The 17,120-nt window shown below is 42.9% G+C and overlaps 2 protein-coding genes across 6 annotated transcripts in view; both read right to left on the reverse strand.

Annotated features, from left to right (window-relative positions):
* The window catches only part of ano1b (anoctamin 1, calcium activated chloride channel b), a 36,077-nt gene extending 27,739 nt beyond the window's left edge, over window positions 1-8,338 (reverse strand). For 3 of the 5 annotated variants that reach the window (XM_084095136.1, XM_084095137.1, XM_084095134.1), the window contains exons 1-2: window positions 8,259-8,338; window positions 6,734-6,895 (exon numbers count right to left, since the gene is read on the reverse strand). In XM_084095136.1, coding sequence (XP_083951262.1) covers window positions 6,734-6,838 — 105 coding nt within the window. In that variant the 5' untranslated portion in view covers window positions 6,839-6,895; window positions 8,259-8,338. Of the gene's footprint in view, window positions 1-1,933; window positions 2,180-6,733; window positions 6,896-8,258 lie in introns of those variants that run through there. The other 2 variants (XM_084095138.1, XM_084095135.1) reach the window with 1 other exon arrangement.
* Window positions 8,339-14,452: 6,114 nt separating this feature from the next.
* Window positions 14,453-17,120, reverse strand: part of ptprbl (protein tyrosine phosphatase receptor type B, like) — a 44,714-nt gene continuing 42,046 nt past the window's right edge. The window contains exons 30-32 of the mRNA XM_084095284.1: window positions 15,349-15,484; window positions 14,848-14,968; window positions 14,453-14,710 (exon numbers count right to left, since the gene is read on the reverse strand). Coding sequence (XP_083951410.1) covers window positions 14,688-14,710; window positions 14,848-14,968; window positions 15,349-15,484 — 280 coding nt within the window. The 3' untranslated portion in view covers window positions 14,453-14,687. The remainder of the gene's footprint in view (window positions 14,711-14,847; window positions 14,969-15,348; window positions 15,485-17,120) is intronic.

Below are 17,120 nucleotides of genomic sequence, written 5' to 3' on the forward strand. Positions count from 1 at the left end.
GTGTGTATTTACAAACATAAGCATTGTTGAGAAGCCTGTAACATGTTAGGATATAAACACCACTTATATGTGCAACTAAACCAGATGTTGTTTTCTTAGGTTAATCAAAGGCAACAGGGACACAATATAAATGACGAAAATTAATTTTTGTAGTTGAAAATGTACACAATAACAAAGAATACAAAATCATTAAATGCCTTCATAAGACACTCAGCACTACCAGTGAAATGAGTGGAATAATTGAGATTTTTAAAAATGTTTACTTTCATTTTAAATATGCGCTCAATATAATTATTATTATCAATTATTATTAATTTAAAATAACTGGTTTCTTTGTGAAAATATTTTGTATTTATTTATTTATTTTTGTGGAAACTGTGAAACACAACCATTCAAAAGTTTGGAGTATATATATATATATATAAACCATTTTATTCAACAATAACAAGTGACAACAAAGTGACAGTAAAGACATTTATATTGTTACCAAAAGATTTCTATTTCGAATAAATGCTGTTCTTTTGAATCCTGTAAATATATATCACGGTTTATACAAAAATATGAAGCAGCAAAAACTGTTTCAACACTGATCATTATTAATAATTAAGCACCAATAACAACTGATGACTGAGCAGCAAATCAGCGTATTAGAATGATTTCTGAAGGATCATGTGAAAATACAGTTATCTGAAATTGAAACATTTCACACTATTACTGCTTTTACTGTATTATTTTGACCAAATAAATTGAGCAGAAGAAACTTCTTACAGAAGCATTTTAACAACAGAATTGTTCCAAACTTTTGACTGGTACCGTAATAAATTCCTGACAAAAAAATAAGGTCCAACTCTATTTAGGCCTTTTTTGCTTTGCCAAATAAATATATTCTTAATTATGAAACCAATTTCACATGAATATATATTTTACAGAAACAAACAACATAAAAACAGTGACTCTGTGCTAAAAGACTGCCTTTCTCTGTCCTCCTCCTCCTCCTTCTATCCAGAAGAATATGGTAGTCCTGAGTAATATTGCACAATGCAATGATGATCTTTGAATATTACCAGCAATGTGCGGTTCAGCACAACTAGATAATCTGAACGTCAGATGGAGGAGCACAACGCTCTTAGGTGCATATTCATTCATCTCTGAGAAGTTTAATATTACCTTTTGTGAAAGCCATTATTATGAGCACTAAAGATCCAGTGCTGTTTCATAACTTCTGAACATGAAATGTCCATGTTTGGCCACACTATTTCAGTGCTGGAGATCAAACTCCTGCAGATGTTGGTGAATGTGTTGATCTTAGTTCAGCTCCCGTAATGAAAGGATCTGAGTCATGTTTGACACGCAGCCGCTAATACACTGTTAAATCATGTTCGACACGAGTTACCTTGAACTTGAAACTGTCAACTACCGGCTCTTATTACATCTATGGGAACCACAATTAATAACTAATATTATGCCAGATAACATTGACAATGAAGTACAGTAAGCCGGTTTCTGTTGCACTGTGACTAGTTCTGATGCGTTCCCTGTAAATGCGCTCAGCACAAACACACTATGCGACAGTAATCTTAGATAGAAAATATTTTTTGAAGTCCTAATTTATGAGGTCAGCTTTTTTTGTGGAGCGACAGCAACCGATCCAGCAACTGCTGACTGTGTTATGGGGTGTAGGATTTCCTCTGGCACCCCCCTTCATCTTATGGGGACATGCGCTCATATTTTAGGATCAAACGCATTAGACCATATAGATCTAGCACATGCTCATTTACTGTACTTATTGATCTATATGTACTTGTGCGTTTATCAAATTGTCAATTAAGCAATAATAGTCATTATTAATCGCAGATATTGCATATGCATTATAAATATGGGGTATAAAAGTCCTAAAACTTCCTGAATAAGCATTAACACAAGCCACACGCACCTGAAATTTGCCATGGAAGAGCACGTCCCTTAAGAAGTGTGCTTGCTTGCAGGCAGTCTGCGGTTGAGAGACGCCACTTTCTGTCTCGGTTAAATCCATCTCCCAATCACAGTAAGAACCTGTTCTCACACTCCCTTAATCTTCAACACTGTTCTCTGTCTGTCTGTTTCTTTCTGTCTTTCAGATTGAAGCAAGCCGCAGGTCACCAACTGATCCCTGTTGTTACTTGAGAGGAGTGAGAGGAGTGAGAGGAGCTAATATTAGATTCAACTATAAAGCCATACATCAAAGCCTCCAAGATGCCCTCACTCTCACACACACGGCTGCTGGTCAGAAGTCAGCTTAGTCTATGGAAGCGGGACTTTCAGAATTATGTCAACATAGCCGGGTGTGTTTATTTTTACCTTTGTAAAATCTCTGTAATACAGAAACTTGTTTCCGCCATGGATTAAAAAAATAAAAAAGGTAATTGCAACTTTTTATCTCGCAATTCTGACTTTTTCCCTCACAATTCTGACTTTACATCTTCATGTCTTGTCTCGCCCACACTCCATTGGCTGAGGTTCGTGCCTTCTTCATCAAGGATGGTTCTGTCCAGTCCCAAGTGTCCTTCATTATGGATGGTCCCGTCCAGCTCCAAGTGTCCTTCATCAAGGATGGTTCTGTCCAGTCCCAAGTGTCCTTCATTATGGATGGTCCCGTCAAGCTCCAAGTGTCCTTCATTATGGATGGTCCCGTCCAGCTCCAAGTGTCCTTCATTATGGATGGTTCTGTCCAGTCCCAAGTGTCCTTCATCAAGGATGGTTCTGTCCAGTCCCAAGTGTCCTTCATTATGGATGGTCCCGTCAAGCTCCAAGTGTCCTTCATTATGGATGGTCCCGTCCAGCTCCAAGTGTCCTTCATCAAGGATGGTTCTGTCCAGTCCCAAGTGTCCTTCATTATGGATGGTCCCGTCAAGCTCCAAGTGTCCTTCATCATGGATGGTCCCGTCCAGCTCCAAGTGTCCTTCATTATGGATGGTCCCGTCCAGCTCCAAGTGTCCTTCATTATGGATGGTTCTGTCAAGCTCCAAGTGTCCTTCATCATGGATGGTCCCGTCCAGCTCCAAGTGTCCTTCATTATGGATGGTCCCGTCCAGCTCCAAGTGTCCTTCATTATGGATGGTTCTGTCAAGCTCCAAGTGTCCTTCATCATGGATGGTCCCGTCCAGCTCCAAGTGTCCTTCATTATGGATGGTCCCGTCCAGTCCCAAGTGTCCTTCATTATGGATGGTCCCGTCAAGCTCCAAGTGTCCTTCATCATGGATGGTCCCGTCCAGCTCCAAGTGTCCTTCATTATGGATGGTCCCGTCCAGCTCCAAGTGTCCTTCATTATGGATGGTTCTGTCCAGCTCCAAGTGTCCTTTATCAAGGATGGTTCTGTCCAGCTCCAAGTGTCCTTTATCAAGGATGGTCCCGTTCAGCTCCAAGTCTCCTTCATCATGGATGGTCCCGTTCAGCTCCAAGTCTCCTTCATCAAGGATGGTCCCGTCCAGCTCCAAGTGTCCTTCATTATGGATGGTCCCGTCCAGCTCCAAGTGTCCTTCATCAAGGATGGTCCCGTCCAGCTCCAAGTGTCCTTCATTATGGATGGTCCCGTCCAGCTCCAAGTGTCCTTCATCAAGGATGGTCCCGTCCAGCTCCAAGTGTCCTTCATCAAGGATGGTTCTGTCCAGCTCCAAGTGTCCTTCATCAAGGATGGTTCTGTCCAGCTCCAAGTCTCCTTCATCATGGATGGTCCCGTTCAGCTCCAAGTGTCCTTCATCAATAATGGTCCCGTCCAGCTCCAAGTCTCCTTCATCAAGGATGGTCCCGTCCAGCTCCAAGTGTCCTTCATCAAGGATGGTCCCGTCCAGCTCCAAGTGTCCTTCATCAAGGATGGTCCCGTCCAGCTCCAAGTGTCCTTCATCAAGGATGGTTCCGTCCAGCTCCAAGTGTCCTTTATCAAGGATGGTTCTGTCCAGCTCCAAGTCTTCTTCATTATGGATGGTCCCGTCAAGCTCCAAGTGTCCTTCATCAAGGATGGTCCCGTCCAGCTCCAAGTGTCCTTCATCAAGGATGGTCCCGTCCAGCTCCAAGTCTCCTTCATCAAGGATGGTCCCGTCCAGCTCCAAGTGTCCTTCATCAAGGATGGTCCCGTCCAGCTCCAAGTGTCCTTCATCAAGGATGGTTCTGTCCAGCTCCAAGTGTCCTTTATCAAGGATGGTTCTGTCCAGCTCCAAGTCTTCTTCATTATGGATGGTCCCGTCCAGCTCCAAATCTACTTCATCAAGGATGGTCCCGTCCAGCTCCAAATCTCCTTCATCAAGGATGGTCCCATCCAGCTCCAAGTGTCCTTCATCATGGATGGTCCTGTCCAGCTCCAAGTGTCCTTCATCAAGGATGGTCCCATCCAGCTCCAAGTCTTCTTCGTCGAGGATGGTCCCGTCCAGCTCCAAGTCTTCTTCGTCAAGGATGCTCCCATCCAGCTCCAAGTCTTCTTCGTCGAGGATGGTCCCGTCCAGCTCCAAGTGTCCTTCATCAAGGATGGTCCCATCCAGCTCCAAGCCTTCTTCATCAAGGATGGTCCCGTCCAGCTCCAAGTCTTCTTCGTCAAGGATGGTCCCGTCCAGCTCCAAGTCTCCTTCGTTATGGATGGTCCCGTCCAGCTCCAAGTCTTCTTTGTCGAGGATGGTCCCGTCCAGCTCCAAGTCTTCTTCATCAAGGATGGTCCCGTCCAGCTCCAAGTCTTCTTCGTCGAGGATGGTCCCGTCCAGCTCCAAGTCTTCTTCATCAAGGATGGTCCCGTCCAGCTCCAAGTCTTCTTCGTCGAGGATGGTCCCGTCCAGCTCCAAGTCTTCTTCGTCGAGGATGGTCCCGTCCAGCTCCAAGTCTTCTTCGTCGAGGATGGTCCCGTCCAGCTCCAAGTGTCCTTCATCAAGGATGGTCCCATCCAGCTCCAAGCCTTCTTCATCAAGGATGGTCCCGTCCAGCTCCAAGTCTTCTTCATCAAGGATGGTCCCGTCCAGCTCCAAGTCTTCTTCGTCAAGGATGGTCCCATCCAGCTCCAAGTCTTCTTCGTCAAGGATGGTCCCATCCAGCTCCAAGTCTTCTTCGTCGAGGATGGTCCCGTCCAGCTCCAAGTGTCCTTCATCAAGGATGGTCCCATCCAGTTCCAAGCCTTCTTCATCAAGGATGGTCCCGTCCAGTTCCAAGTCTTCTTCGTCAAGGATGGTCCCGTCCAGCTCCAAGTCTCCTTCATTATGGATGGTCCCATCCAGCTCCAAGTCTTCTTCATCGAGGATGGTCCCGTCCAGCTCCAAGTCTTCTTCATCAAGGATGGTCCCGTCCAGCTCCAAGTCTTCTTCGTCAAGGATGGTCCCGTCCAGCTCCAAGTCTTCTTCGTCAAGGATGGTCCCGTCCAGCTCCAAGTCTTCTTCGTCAAGGATGGTCCCGTCCAGCTCCAAGCCTTCTTCATCAAGGTTGGTCCCGTCAAGCTCTAAGCCTTCTTCAGCGAGGATGGTCCCATCCAGCTCCAAGTCTTCTTCATCGAGGATGGTCCCGTCCAGCTCCAAGTCTTCTTCATCAAGGATGGTCCCGTCCAGCTCCAAGTCTTCTTCGTCAAGGATGGTCCCGTCCAGCTCCAAGTCTTCTTCGTCAAGGATGGTCCCGTCCAGCTCCAAGCCTTCTTCATCAAGGTTGGTCCCGTCAAGCTCTAAGCCTTCTTCAGCGAGGATGGTCCCACCTCTGGCTCCAACTTGGTCCATCATCACTGTGGCTCTACTTCGGACTACCGCATCTCCAGCTGCACCTCGACCCTCGACATCTCTTGCTCCGCCGGGCTCCTCTTTCCCCTTGGTTCTGACACTGGACTCAGTCACACTTGCTCTGCCCCAGTCTGCCAAGCCCATGTCTCCACCTAGGTCAAGTGTGCCTGCGGCTCCACCTTGGTAATCCATGCCTTCCTTGTCATCCTGGATCTACGTCTCCTCAGCTCCACTTGGGTCTCCTCCATTCACATCATCACCTCAGTTGGTCGGGCTCCTGGCTCAGTTCTGCCGTGGGCCTTCATCTTGGCTTTGCTCTGGGTCATCCTCTGGTTCCTCCCTCATCTCCTCCTTGGCTTGTCCCTCCATCTTCTCCACCGTGGTGTTTCCCTTTGTCAGCTCCTGGATCTTATCAGTCTTCATCTGCACCATATCCACCTCTTAACTTTTGTTACTATGGTTTCTGATTAGTGCTCACCTGTTCCTTGTTTCGTTAATGATCATTCCCTGTGTATTTTAGCCCCCATGAATCTTTAGTTCAGTGTTCTGCTTCATCAATATAACGATGTTTGTAGTGTTTTATGGTCTTGGTGTGTAATTAAATGTATCTTTATCATTCATTCTGCATCACGCCTCTCGTTTTTTAGAGTACGCACAACCCATCACAATATCTCGCAATTCAAAACTTTTTTCTTGCAATTCTGACTTTACAATTCTTTTAATTCAGTTAACTTTATTTTTTGCAATTGCTAGTTCATACCTTACAATTTTGACTATTTTTCACAATTTTGAGTTTATTTCTTGCAATTCTAAGTTTACATATAAACTTGGATGTGCAGAAAAGGGTCAGAATTGTGAGATAAATCTCGCAAATATCTTTTTAATTGTTTATTCCATTATGTCATCTTTTTTCAGAGAGACCTTTAATGTTTATGAGACAAGGGTTGTGTTGTCTTGCATACCGGCCATCATTTTGAGCATCAAAGTAAGAAGTTAAGACTTAAAAACAAACTTACTATAGAATCTTGAAGATCATAACCAATATCCTCTATGTCTTTGATACTGACGATGTTCATTTGCTTGTCTGTGATCGGTACAGAAGGAAACTGTTCATTGTTCATGATGGCTGCTTGTGTTTCCAGCACTGAACTCCAGGAGATTGCGGATCAGAGTTTAACCTGTAGACGAAAAACAACATGAAATACAGGTAAACATCACCAAATCACAACTACAAAATTACGAATTCCACCTGAGTATAATACACATGTTAAAAAGAAAAATAAATAAATAGAACTGCAGTTGTCTTTATTGTCTAATATATTCTTTAAAATAAAGCTTAAAAATGTGTTTTCTCAGAAAATGCCATAGAAGAATTTTTGTTTGCAAAAAGAATTATTAAAAGAACCATTTTTTCCTTACTGTGCAGAATATGTTACATAATAAAATAAACTTTTTCCACTATAAAGAACCTTCTGTGCAATGAAAGAGTCCATGGATGTTAAAGGTTCTTCATGGAACCAGTTTAGTAATTTAAACAATTATAACTTTAAGTGTAGCCTAATAGCAAATCTTTCAAATATTAAATTAATATCACAAAGTGAACTTTTTTAAAAGTGTGCAGAAACATGAAAGTGTACTCTCTTTAAGTTCACTTAACATTCATTTCATTAATATAGATCTGCAAGTACAGTTTTTATACTTTTAAGGTACTTTAATAAGCACATTTAAATGTAATCAGTGCATGTTTTTATTCACAAGGGTCTCATTGGAAAATGAAGTTTGTAGCAGAAATGTCTCAATTTCTTTCACATCAGTGTCATTTAACCTTAGATCATCATTTATCACAGATCATCATTTAACCTCAGATCATCATGTTTCCCCGATGCGACTCTTAGAGAGCGAACAAGATCATTAAATAAGAGCTTAACCAGAACCAAATCTCAGTCTGTTTGACAAATATCATTTCCAATTAATAAGTCTCTATATAAGCTTTGTGATACTGATTTTGCAATAAAACACAATATTAATGCAGCTCCAGAAATGTGAAATATTACATTCAATCAAGTCGTTTCAACCCTGTCACAGAGACTAAGAGTTTGCAAGTAAATACAACATTTAAACAAAGTGACACAGATCCGGAGAATATAACACTCGTTTAAACGCGTTCTGTGTCGTAAAGCTTCACACTGAGTTTCGAGAAAGACTTCAGCTTCATTGTCCTTCATATTCTCAGACGAGGAAAACATATATTACAACCAATATTACCAGCAAAATAAAATAAACAACCGTAAAAAAAAACCTGATACTGATTTCAGAAGACTCGTCCTGTTATAAATTAAACTGAAGTGAGATGCAAAATATCCATAACAACTTAGTTTTAAATTGTGTATAGCCTATTATTTAAATTCTTGCCAAGCATTTCGGTGTGCTACTTTATTTGTGTAATAAAGAAGAAGAAAAAATAGAAAAGTTACAAAACTCACTAAGAATGGGCAGTTTAAACGTTTAGCATATTTGTATAAGAGTATATTTCAAAAGTACCTCAGACAAACAGGTGAAGCGGGTCCGCGCGAGGAAACATCACTGTAACGCGCACTCTTCACGCGCTTCTTAAGAGCGCGCGACAGCCTCCCTCCAGAGCGCGCGCGCCAATCTATCTATCTATCTATCTATCTATCTATCTATCTATCTATCTATCTATCTATCTATCTATCTATCTATCTATGTGTGTATATATGTGCGCGCGCGTGTGATCTGACAGTGTTATGAATGTGTGTGTGTGTGTGTGTGATCTGACAGTGTTGTTATGAATGTGTGTGTGTTTGTGTGATCTGACAGTATGATGTGTTGTTCTGAATGTGTGTGTGTGTGTGTGTGTGTGTGTGTATGATTTGACAGTGTGATGTGTTGTTCTGAATGTGTGTGTGTGTGTGTGTGTGTGTGTGTGATCTGACAGTGTGATGTGAATGTGTGTGTGATCTGACAGTGTGATGTGTTGTTCTGAATGTGTGTGTGTGTGTGTGTGTGTGTGTGTGATCTGACAGTGTGATGTGTTGTTATGAATGTGTGTATGTGTGTGTGTGATCTGACAGTGTGATGTGAATGTGTGTGTGATCTGACAGTATGATGTGTTGTTCTGAATGTGTGTGTGTGATCTGACAGTGTGAATGTGTGTGTGTGTGTGTGTGTGTGTGATCTGACAGTGTGATGTGTTGTTCTGAATGTGTGTGTGTGATCTGACAGTGTTGTTCTGAATGTGTGTGTGTGATTTGACAGTGTGATGTGAATGTGTGTCTGTGTGTGTGTGTGATCTGACAGTGTGATGTGAATGTGTGTGTGTGATCTGACAGTGTGATGTGAATGTGTGTGTGTGTGTGTGTGATCTGACAGTGTTGTTCTGAATGTGTGTGTGTGATCTGACAGTGTGATGTGAATGTGTGTCTGTGTGTGTGTGATCTGACAGTGTGATGTGAATGTGTGTGTGTGTGTGTGTGATCTGACAGTGTGATGTGTTGTTATGAATGTGTGTGTGTGTGTGTGTGTGTGTGTGATCTGACAGTGTGATGTGTTGTTATGAATGTGTGTGTGTGTGATCTGACAGTGTGATGTGAATGTGTCTGTGTGTGTGTGATCTGACAGTGTGATGTGAATGTGTCTGTGTGTGTGTGATCTGACAGTGTGATGTGAATGTGTGTGTGTGTGATCTGACAGTGTGATGTGTTGTTATGAATGTGTGTGTGTGTGTGTGTGTGTGTGATCTGACAGTGTGATGTGTTGTTATGAATGTGTGTGTGTGTGTGTGTGATCTGACAGTGTGATGTGAATGTGTGTGTGCCGCTCCTCATGAGCTCCTCAGAGATGTGACCCTGGATGAACGGGACCGTGGGAAGGACATCATCGCATGTTGAGCTGGGACTCTCGTTAAAGCGGTCCGGATGATGATCCACGCTGAGGAACATCTGCAGTCCACTCGTTCTACTACAGCTGCTAACTAAGAAGAAAACCTTTCACATGTGTAAAGTACACAGTTATACTGGACCCTGAGAGTTCACCTTTAGGCTTTTCTTGATTAGATTATGGCACATCAAATAAATGTTTGAAACTCACAAACTCACACCCGGCTGTAGTCTTTCAGGATTATGGACTTTATGGATATGAATGAGCACTTGAACACTTCACCTGAGTTTATTTACTCTGCAGTCCCTCTTTCTGCTTTCTAATTAGAATATGGTGAAGGCTCGGCTCATGAATATTAATGAGCATGCATTACTGGACACTATAGGACTGCCGAGCAACACTGATGACTTTATTAGTATCGAAACCCTCTTTGTATTGAGAACGGCTGATTTCACCCTCACTAGTGAAGGGGTTTATCCTGCAGTGCACTGGTGTGTGTAAGAGTGTAGAACTGAACAGGTTCGTCATTAGCAGTGTGTGTCTGTATTCTCCAGCTGACGACACTAGATGGCAGTGTTAACACACACATATTCTCATCTCAACATCTTCAGTGTGTAAGATCTGACTCTCAGGTCTTTTAAACTCAGGGGATGTTAAAGGTGCTCTAAGTGATGTCACGCGTTTTTTAGGGCAAAATATTTTTTGTCACATACAGCAAACATCTCCTCACTATCCGCTGGCTGCCTGTCCCCTGAACACACTGTAAAAAACACGGTCTCTCTAGACACCACAGGCTCCACAAACAGCAACAAAAACAAACTGGGCTCACCCGCACCACGAAACATAACAAACTGTTCCAGCCAATAACTGACAAGAATGATTTGGGGGTGGGGTTAGTGCACGGATGAGGAGGAGGGAGGGTGGAGCTAGCCTCCGTTTTGTTTGACAATACTTCGAACGTCAACAAGAAGTGACATCACCCAACATCACTTAGAGCACCTTTAATGTTTCTTTTCTGATATGTTCACTTCTGTTAACAAGTCTGGAGTCTATTTTTTATGTTTGTGAAAGAGTCTCTTCTGCTCACCAAAGCTGCATTTATTTCATCATAAAAACAGTAAAACAGTGAAATATGATTCCAGTGTAAATCATCTGTTCTCTATGTGAATATATAGTAAAGTGTAATTTATTCCTGTGATCAAAGCTGATGTTCAGCATCATTACTCCAGTCTTCAGTGTCACATGATCCTTCAGAAATCACTCTAATATGAGACCCTGGTCTTATGTGTAATTTTTTTTAAATTGAGATTTATACATCATCTGAAAGCTGAATACATAATCGTTCCATTGATGTATGGTTTGTTAGGATAGGACAATATTTGGCCGAGATACAACTATTTGAAAATCTGGAATCTGAGGGTACAGACAAATCGAAATATTGAGAAAACCGCCTTTAAAGTTGTCCACTTCTATTGGCGATAGTGCTGCATCCATTCACAAAAATAAATGTTTTATATATTCATATTTAAGGTGGGAAATTTACACATTATCTTCATGGAACATGATCTTTACTTAATATCCTAATGATTTTTGGCATAAAAGAAAAATCTATAATTTTGACCCGTACAATGTTTTGTTGGCTATTGCCACAAATAAACCCGTGCGGCATAAGACCATTGATCCAGGGTCACATATGAGGATTTGATGATCAAGAAACATTTATGATTATTATCAGTGTTGAAAACAGTTGTGCTGCTTCACATTTTGTGGAAACTGTGAGAACAGGATTCTCTGATGAATAAAAAGTTCAAAAGAAATATAAATGTTTTGTAACATTATAAATGTGTTTACTCTCACATCTGATCAATTTAATACGTGCTTGATGGATAAAAGTATTAATGTCTTTCAAAAACATTTAAAGACTGACTTCAAACATTTGGACGGTTAAAGCATCTGTATGATCACACTGCAGTTTTACACAGATAATATAAGATAATTCCAAATTTCTTTATGACAAACTTAAGTAAGCATGCTGTCAAGTTTTTATAGAAGCTCATGGTTAGAAACTGCAGGCCTGTCAGAGAGAGCCACAGGCCGCATCCCACATTACATTACTTCACTATATAGTGGGCGAACAGTATATGAAAGAGTATGATGTCTGAATTCACAGTATTCATCAGACAGAGGGTGAAGGGGGACATGCGGGAACAAGCGGGATCGCAGCGCTGCTACGTCTGTCCGGAGTCTCATCGGGAAGGCCTTCGCCCGTGTACAGCTCTACAGACTGCAGGCTTTCTCCTGAGGCGCGGTGTGGACTCAGAGCTGGGAGATCAGCATGATCATCAGGAGAAGTGCTGTGAGCAGAGGACACTTCTCTACATCTCCTTCACTGACCTGACTGAGGCTTTTACTCGTCAGCAGGATTAGCATATACTTCACTACAAAGATATGAGCAAACAAGACCTGCAAGCAGTGTTGGGAAAGTTCACTTTCTACATGAACTAGTTCAAAGTTCAGTTCACAAATTTTAAAATGAACTAGTTCAGTTCATAGTTCATATACTTAAAATTTTGAGCTCACAGTTCCAAAAATGAACTAGTTCATAGTTCCTTTTTTCCATGTTGCTGCGAGATATTATTTTTCAAAATTATTACCACAGCCCATATAGAACCACAGACAATTATTTTATCAGTTTTAACACTGAAGCTATGCGTCAGATTTTTCCCATCCTCACCGACCTTATCATAAAACTCGTTTCAATGATCATACGACGCCTCCTTGCTGCTTTTTGTTTTGATTTGATTTGTAACGTAAGTGATGAGTCGTTCATGAACGATCCATTCATTGCGTCTGTCACGTGACAAATAAACGAAAGACTTGAGGTAAAGTAATTATTTATGTTCCTTGTAAACGATTTTTGACTGCATTATAATGATTTCTTAATTCAGAATATGATCAAGATTGCGTAGGTGGATGTGTTCGGGGAATTTGCCAGTTAGTAGTATAACATTTAAAGCCCCTTAAATGAACGAAATGACTCGGAAAAAGATTTGTTCATTTTGATCATAGACTGTAAAAAAAGATGGACGACGCCCCTTCGCTCTCTTCCATTGATGAGAACTGAAGCCGCCAGAGTCCCGATATGGCGCTGACATCTTGGAACTTGAGTCTGCGCAGTAGCGATCTCGGGACCAGACCTGCGCAGTAGCGATCTCGGGACCAGACCTGCGCAGTAGTGAGCAGGAAGTAAAGCCGCGAGATCAACGCTCCGCCCTCACTCTCGCAGAATGCACTCAGGGAGAGTGGATTCCGCACACATTTAAAAAAAATGATTGCAGTACGACAAGAGGCTTGTTAAAATAAAGTAAATACAATCTCCTCAGTCCTCCGAAGATCCCGAAAAAAATGGCTGTTGGTGCTTCAGTGACTACTTCGCTCAGAGAACCTGTCAATCACAGCTGTCAGTCATGACGTTATAAACGTGAGAAATCTCCAACGGGGGGGGGTGATTAATGATTGATTAATTCGGTTCGAGAGTAGAGATAAAATCCCGAGGCACACACGCACACTAGCACACACACGCAAGGTCTCTCGCTCCCTCTCTCTGTCGTGCGCGCGCTACGTTTGCGCGCTCTTGCTTCCTGGAGATTTTAACTGATTTGCGGGCATCAGGGAGCCGCTATCAATATGCGGGAGACTCCTGGAACTTCCGGGAGACTTGGGATGTCTGCTTCTGGATGGATGTGGAGTCAGGAGGGAGTGACAGGTCTACTCATTTCATTTGAATATCATGCGTTTTACTGTTACTTATCCGGACTCTTCCAGCAGGCTCACTGGGATCTTCCTGAAGAGATGGAAGTGCAGCACTGCCGTCCTCCTCATCCACACACACCTCAGAGACTGGCCTCCTCATCCACACACACCTCAGAGACTGGCCTCCTCATCCACACACACCTCAGAGACTGGCCTCCTCATCCACACACACCTCAGAGACTGGCCTCCTCATCCACACACACCTCAGAGACTGGCCTCCTCATCCACACACACCTCAGAGACTGTCCTCCTCATCCACACACACCTCAGAGACTGGCCTCCTCATCCACACACACCTCAGAGACTGGCCTCCTCATCCACACACACCTCAGAGACTGGCCTCCTCATCCACACACACCTCAGAGACTGGCCTCCTCATCCACACACACCTCAGAGACTGGCCTCCTCATCCACACACACCTCAGAGACTGGCCTCCTCATCCACACACACCTCAGAGACTGGCCTCCTCATCCACACACACCTCAGAGACTGTCCTCCTCATCCACACACACCTCAGAGACTGGCCTCCTCATCCACACACACCTCAGAGACTGGCCTCCTCATCCACACACACCTCAGAGACTGGCCTCCTCATCCACACACACCTCAGAGACTGGCCTCCTCATCCACACACACCTCAGAGACTGGCCTCCTCATCCACACACACCTCAGAGACTGGCCTCCTCATCCACACACACCTCAGAGACTGTCCTCCTCATCCACACACACCTCAGAGACTGGCCTCCTCATCCACACACACCTCAGAGACTGGCCTCCTCATCCACACACACCTCAGAGACTGGCCTCACAGGACAGCACACGACTCACACATACTGCTGGCTCTTCACAAACTCCTTTTGTTCCGCTTTTGTCGGTCACTTTGGTTAAAAGTGTTTGCTAAATGCATAAATGTAAATTGATCCTTAATGTGGGAATAGAGATATGTCAAATCAGAGACATTCAACCGTACCTGACGCTGCTGTTTAAAGCTTTAATCTGCGAGGTTCAGGAAAACACTTCAGACTGTTGTTTCATAATAGGTTTATTCGTATAAAATAAGCTTTTAATTAGTGATGCATATTATATTAGGCAAGATATAAACTCTTAATTAATATTGAATAACATATGTACATAATATAATTCTGTTACATCTAGGTATAAACATAGCATATTACCTTCATATAAAACTCATTTCAGATCAATTTTTACATGCGTGTTCGACATTAAAGTGTTTGGCCTCTTTCTTTTCCACCGGCAGATCAACGTTTGGAGTAGATCACGTCTGTGTGAGGAAACACACACCATCAGATGAGACTGAACATCACACACACACACACACTCTCTCTCACACACTCTCTCACACACTCTCTCACACACACACACACACTCTCACTCACTCACACACACACACACACTAACCTCTATGCTGATCCGGATGCACATTCTCATAGATGGGGTACAGGAGGTTCTCCTGTTCACTGCGCAGTTTTCTGGCGCGCAGCACGTCCCGCACACACTGATAGAGGTAGGAGTACTGGCACTGGAGCAACACACACGACACATATCTTTAATCTCTCTCTCTCTATATACATATATACTAATACCAGTCTACCAATAATGAGAGGTAGTTGACATGCCTTTGACAGTTTGCTCATAGTTAGAATGTCTGAAGTGGACCATGGAAATGAAGTGTTGCCCGTATGTGTAGTGTGTGTGTGTGTGTGTGTGTGACGGACGAGCCTCACCTCTGTCTGCACCATGTGTGTGTGTGTGTGACGGACGAGCCTCACCTCTGTCTGCACCACGTGTGTGTGTGTGTGTGTGTGTGTGTGTGTGTGACGGACGAGCCTCACCTCTGTCTGCACCATGTGTGTGTGTGTGTGTGTGTGTGTGTGTGTGTGTGTGACGGACGAGCCTCACCTCTGTCTGCACCATGTGTGTGCGATGAAGCCTCAGGTCGAACACAGAGCTGTAGATGTCCACCGTGTCCCTGGTGTCGAGCTGCTGAAGGACTCGGTCCAGGGCGATGAAGGTCCCGGTGCGGCCCACTCCGGCACTGTCACACACACACACACACACAACACACACTCTTACTGCACTGCTTTATCAGATATGATCTTTCATGTAGATGTTTGTGAATGTAAAAGATCACAGTGCAGTGTTTCTGAACTGAAACGAGTCGTCAGCAATTCAGTCTCATTTCCTGCAGAACCTGCGTGGGTTTGTAACTCATTTGCATAATGCCAGCCTGTGGTCTTGATTGGCTGAGCAGCATCTCTTAGCTCCGCCCTCAAACACTGTAGTATATCTGAGACTGGAAGAGTTTGGTTCGTGTTGTTCATGTCGAGAAGACGCTGTTTTCTGAGATTGATACGGTTTAACCCACGCCATTGTTACTGTTATTATCAAGATATGATAATGAGCATTTGGTTTCTGACCAATCACAGCAGAGCAGCTCTCAGAGAGGCGGGGTTTAGAGAGACTGAATCCTCGATCAAAGCGTTTCAGACGCTGTGAGAAAAGAGCTGACGCTGCAGTGGAGATTATGAGGAGATTAAAGTGTTTTTGAGCTTGGATGCGTGTGAACCTGTTGTAGGGACTCCAAAACAAAATTAAGAACCTTTAAAATAGCAAAATAGGGGCTCTTTATATTGTTAGTTGTGTTTGTTAGGGGCCTGTAGCCCCTATTGTATCCGTTAGTTTTCTTATTATTCCTCCCGAATGAAAGTCTATGTCAGCCCTATCAACGGAACATGAGAAAATTATGAAATTTGGCACAATTGTAGAGATAGTAATGAATAATGAATAATTTTGGAGTCTCTAAGACCAACTCTATAGCGCCACCACCAGTTCAAAAACTCACTTTTCTAAAGGTTTCTAAAATTTAGTTCAACTGATTCCTCGGCCTAACTTTGATCAAACGAAACATTGGTAAGCTTCATCGCAACCATGATCTGAGGGCCCATCCACCGCAGAGACCTGAGAAATGGCTATTTTTGCAAATAACTTTTGAACAGTTCATCAGAAAATCATGATGGAATGTCTATGCCGAATCCGGGGATACCGATTTTGCCAGGATCGGACGAACCATCGGGCTACCATGTTGAATTTTGTCATAAATTGTAATATATTTTTTAATGTTTTGACACATTGGCACAAAATTCATTAGGTATCATCATCGCCATGTCCTGAAGGTACCTGAGTAGTTTGAACACAGCGGCACCTAGTGTTGTAACATATAACATAGTTCAAAATTAGTTTTCTCAGTGTCATTACGTTCCTTCGTTTATGCCAATTCCAACAATAATTTCTAATTTTCCAAAAATGTCCGCCATATTAAAGCAAATGAAAAACACTTTTTCTGCTACTCCTCCTAAACATTTTTCCCAGTTTTGTCCAAAATCGGCTCAGATGATCTTTGGCCCGAGCCGCACAGAAATGACTAAACGGATTTTTAATATTCACTACTATAATGATATCATCTGAATAAAACATTAAGTGCATTTTTATTCAAAATCTGAGTTAATTCTCACTTGAACTATGGAACTCCGGCATCAGTGTGAACACGAGTCTTCCCAGTGGCTCAACGAGATGAGCGACAGGCATCCAGAGATAATGGGTTTGAGTCCCATGTGGGACAACTAAATAAAACTGTGTGTAATGTTGTGTCATTTCAATTATTTTATTATCTG

The sequence above is a fragment of the Abramis brama genome, assembly GCF_963993115.1.
Source record: "Abramis brama genome assembly, chromosome: 20".
NCBI classification, from domain to species: domain Eukaryota; kingdom Metazoa; phylum Chordata; class Actinopteri; order Cypriniformes; family Leuciscidae; genus Abramis; species Abramis brama.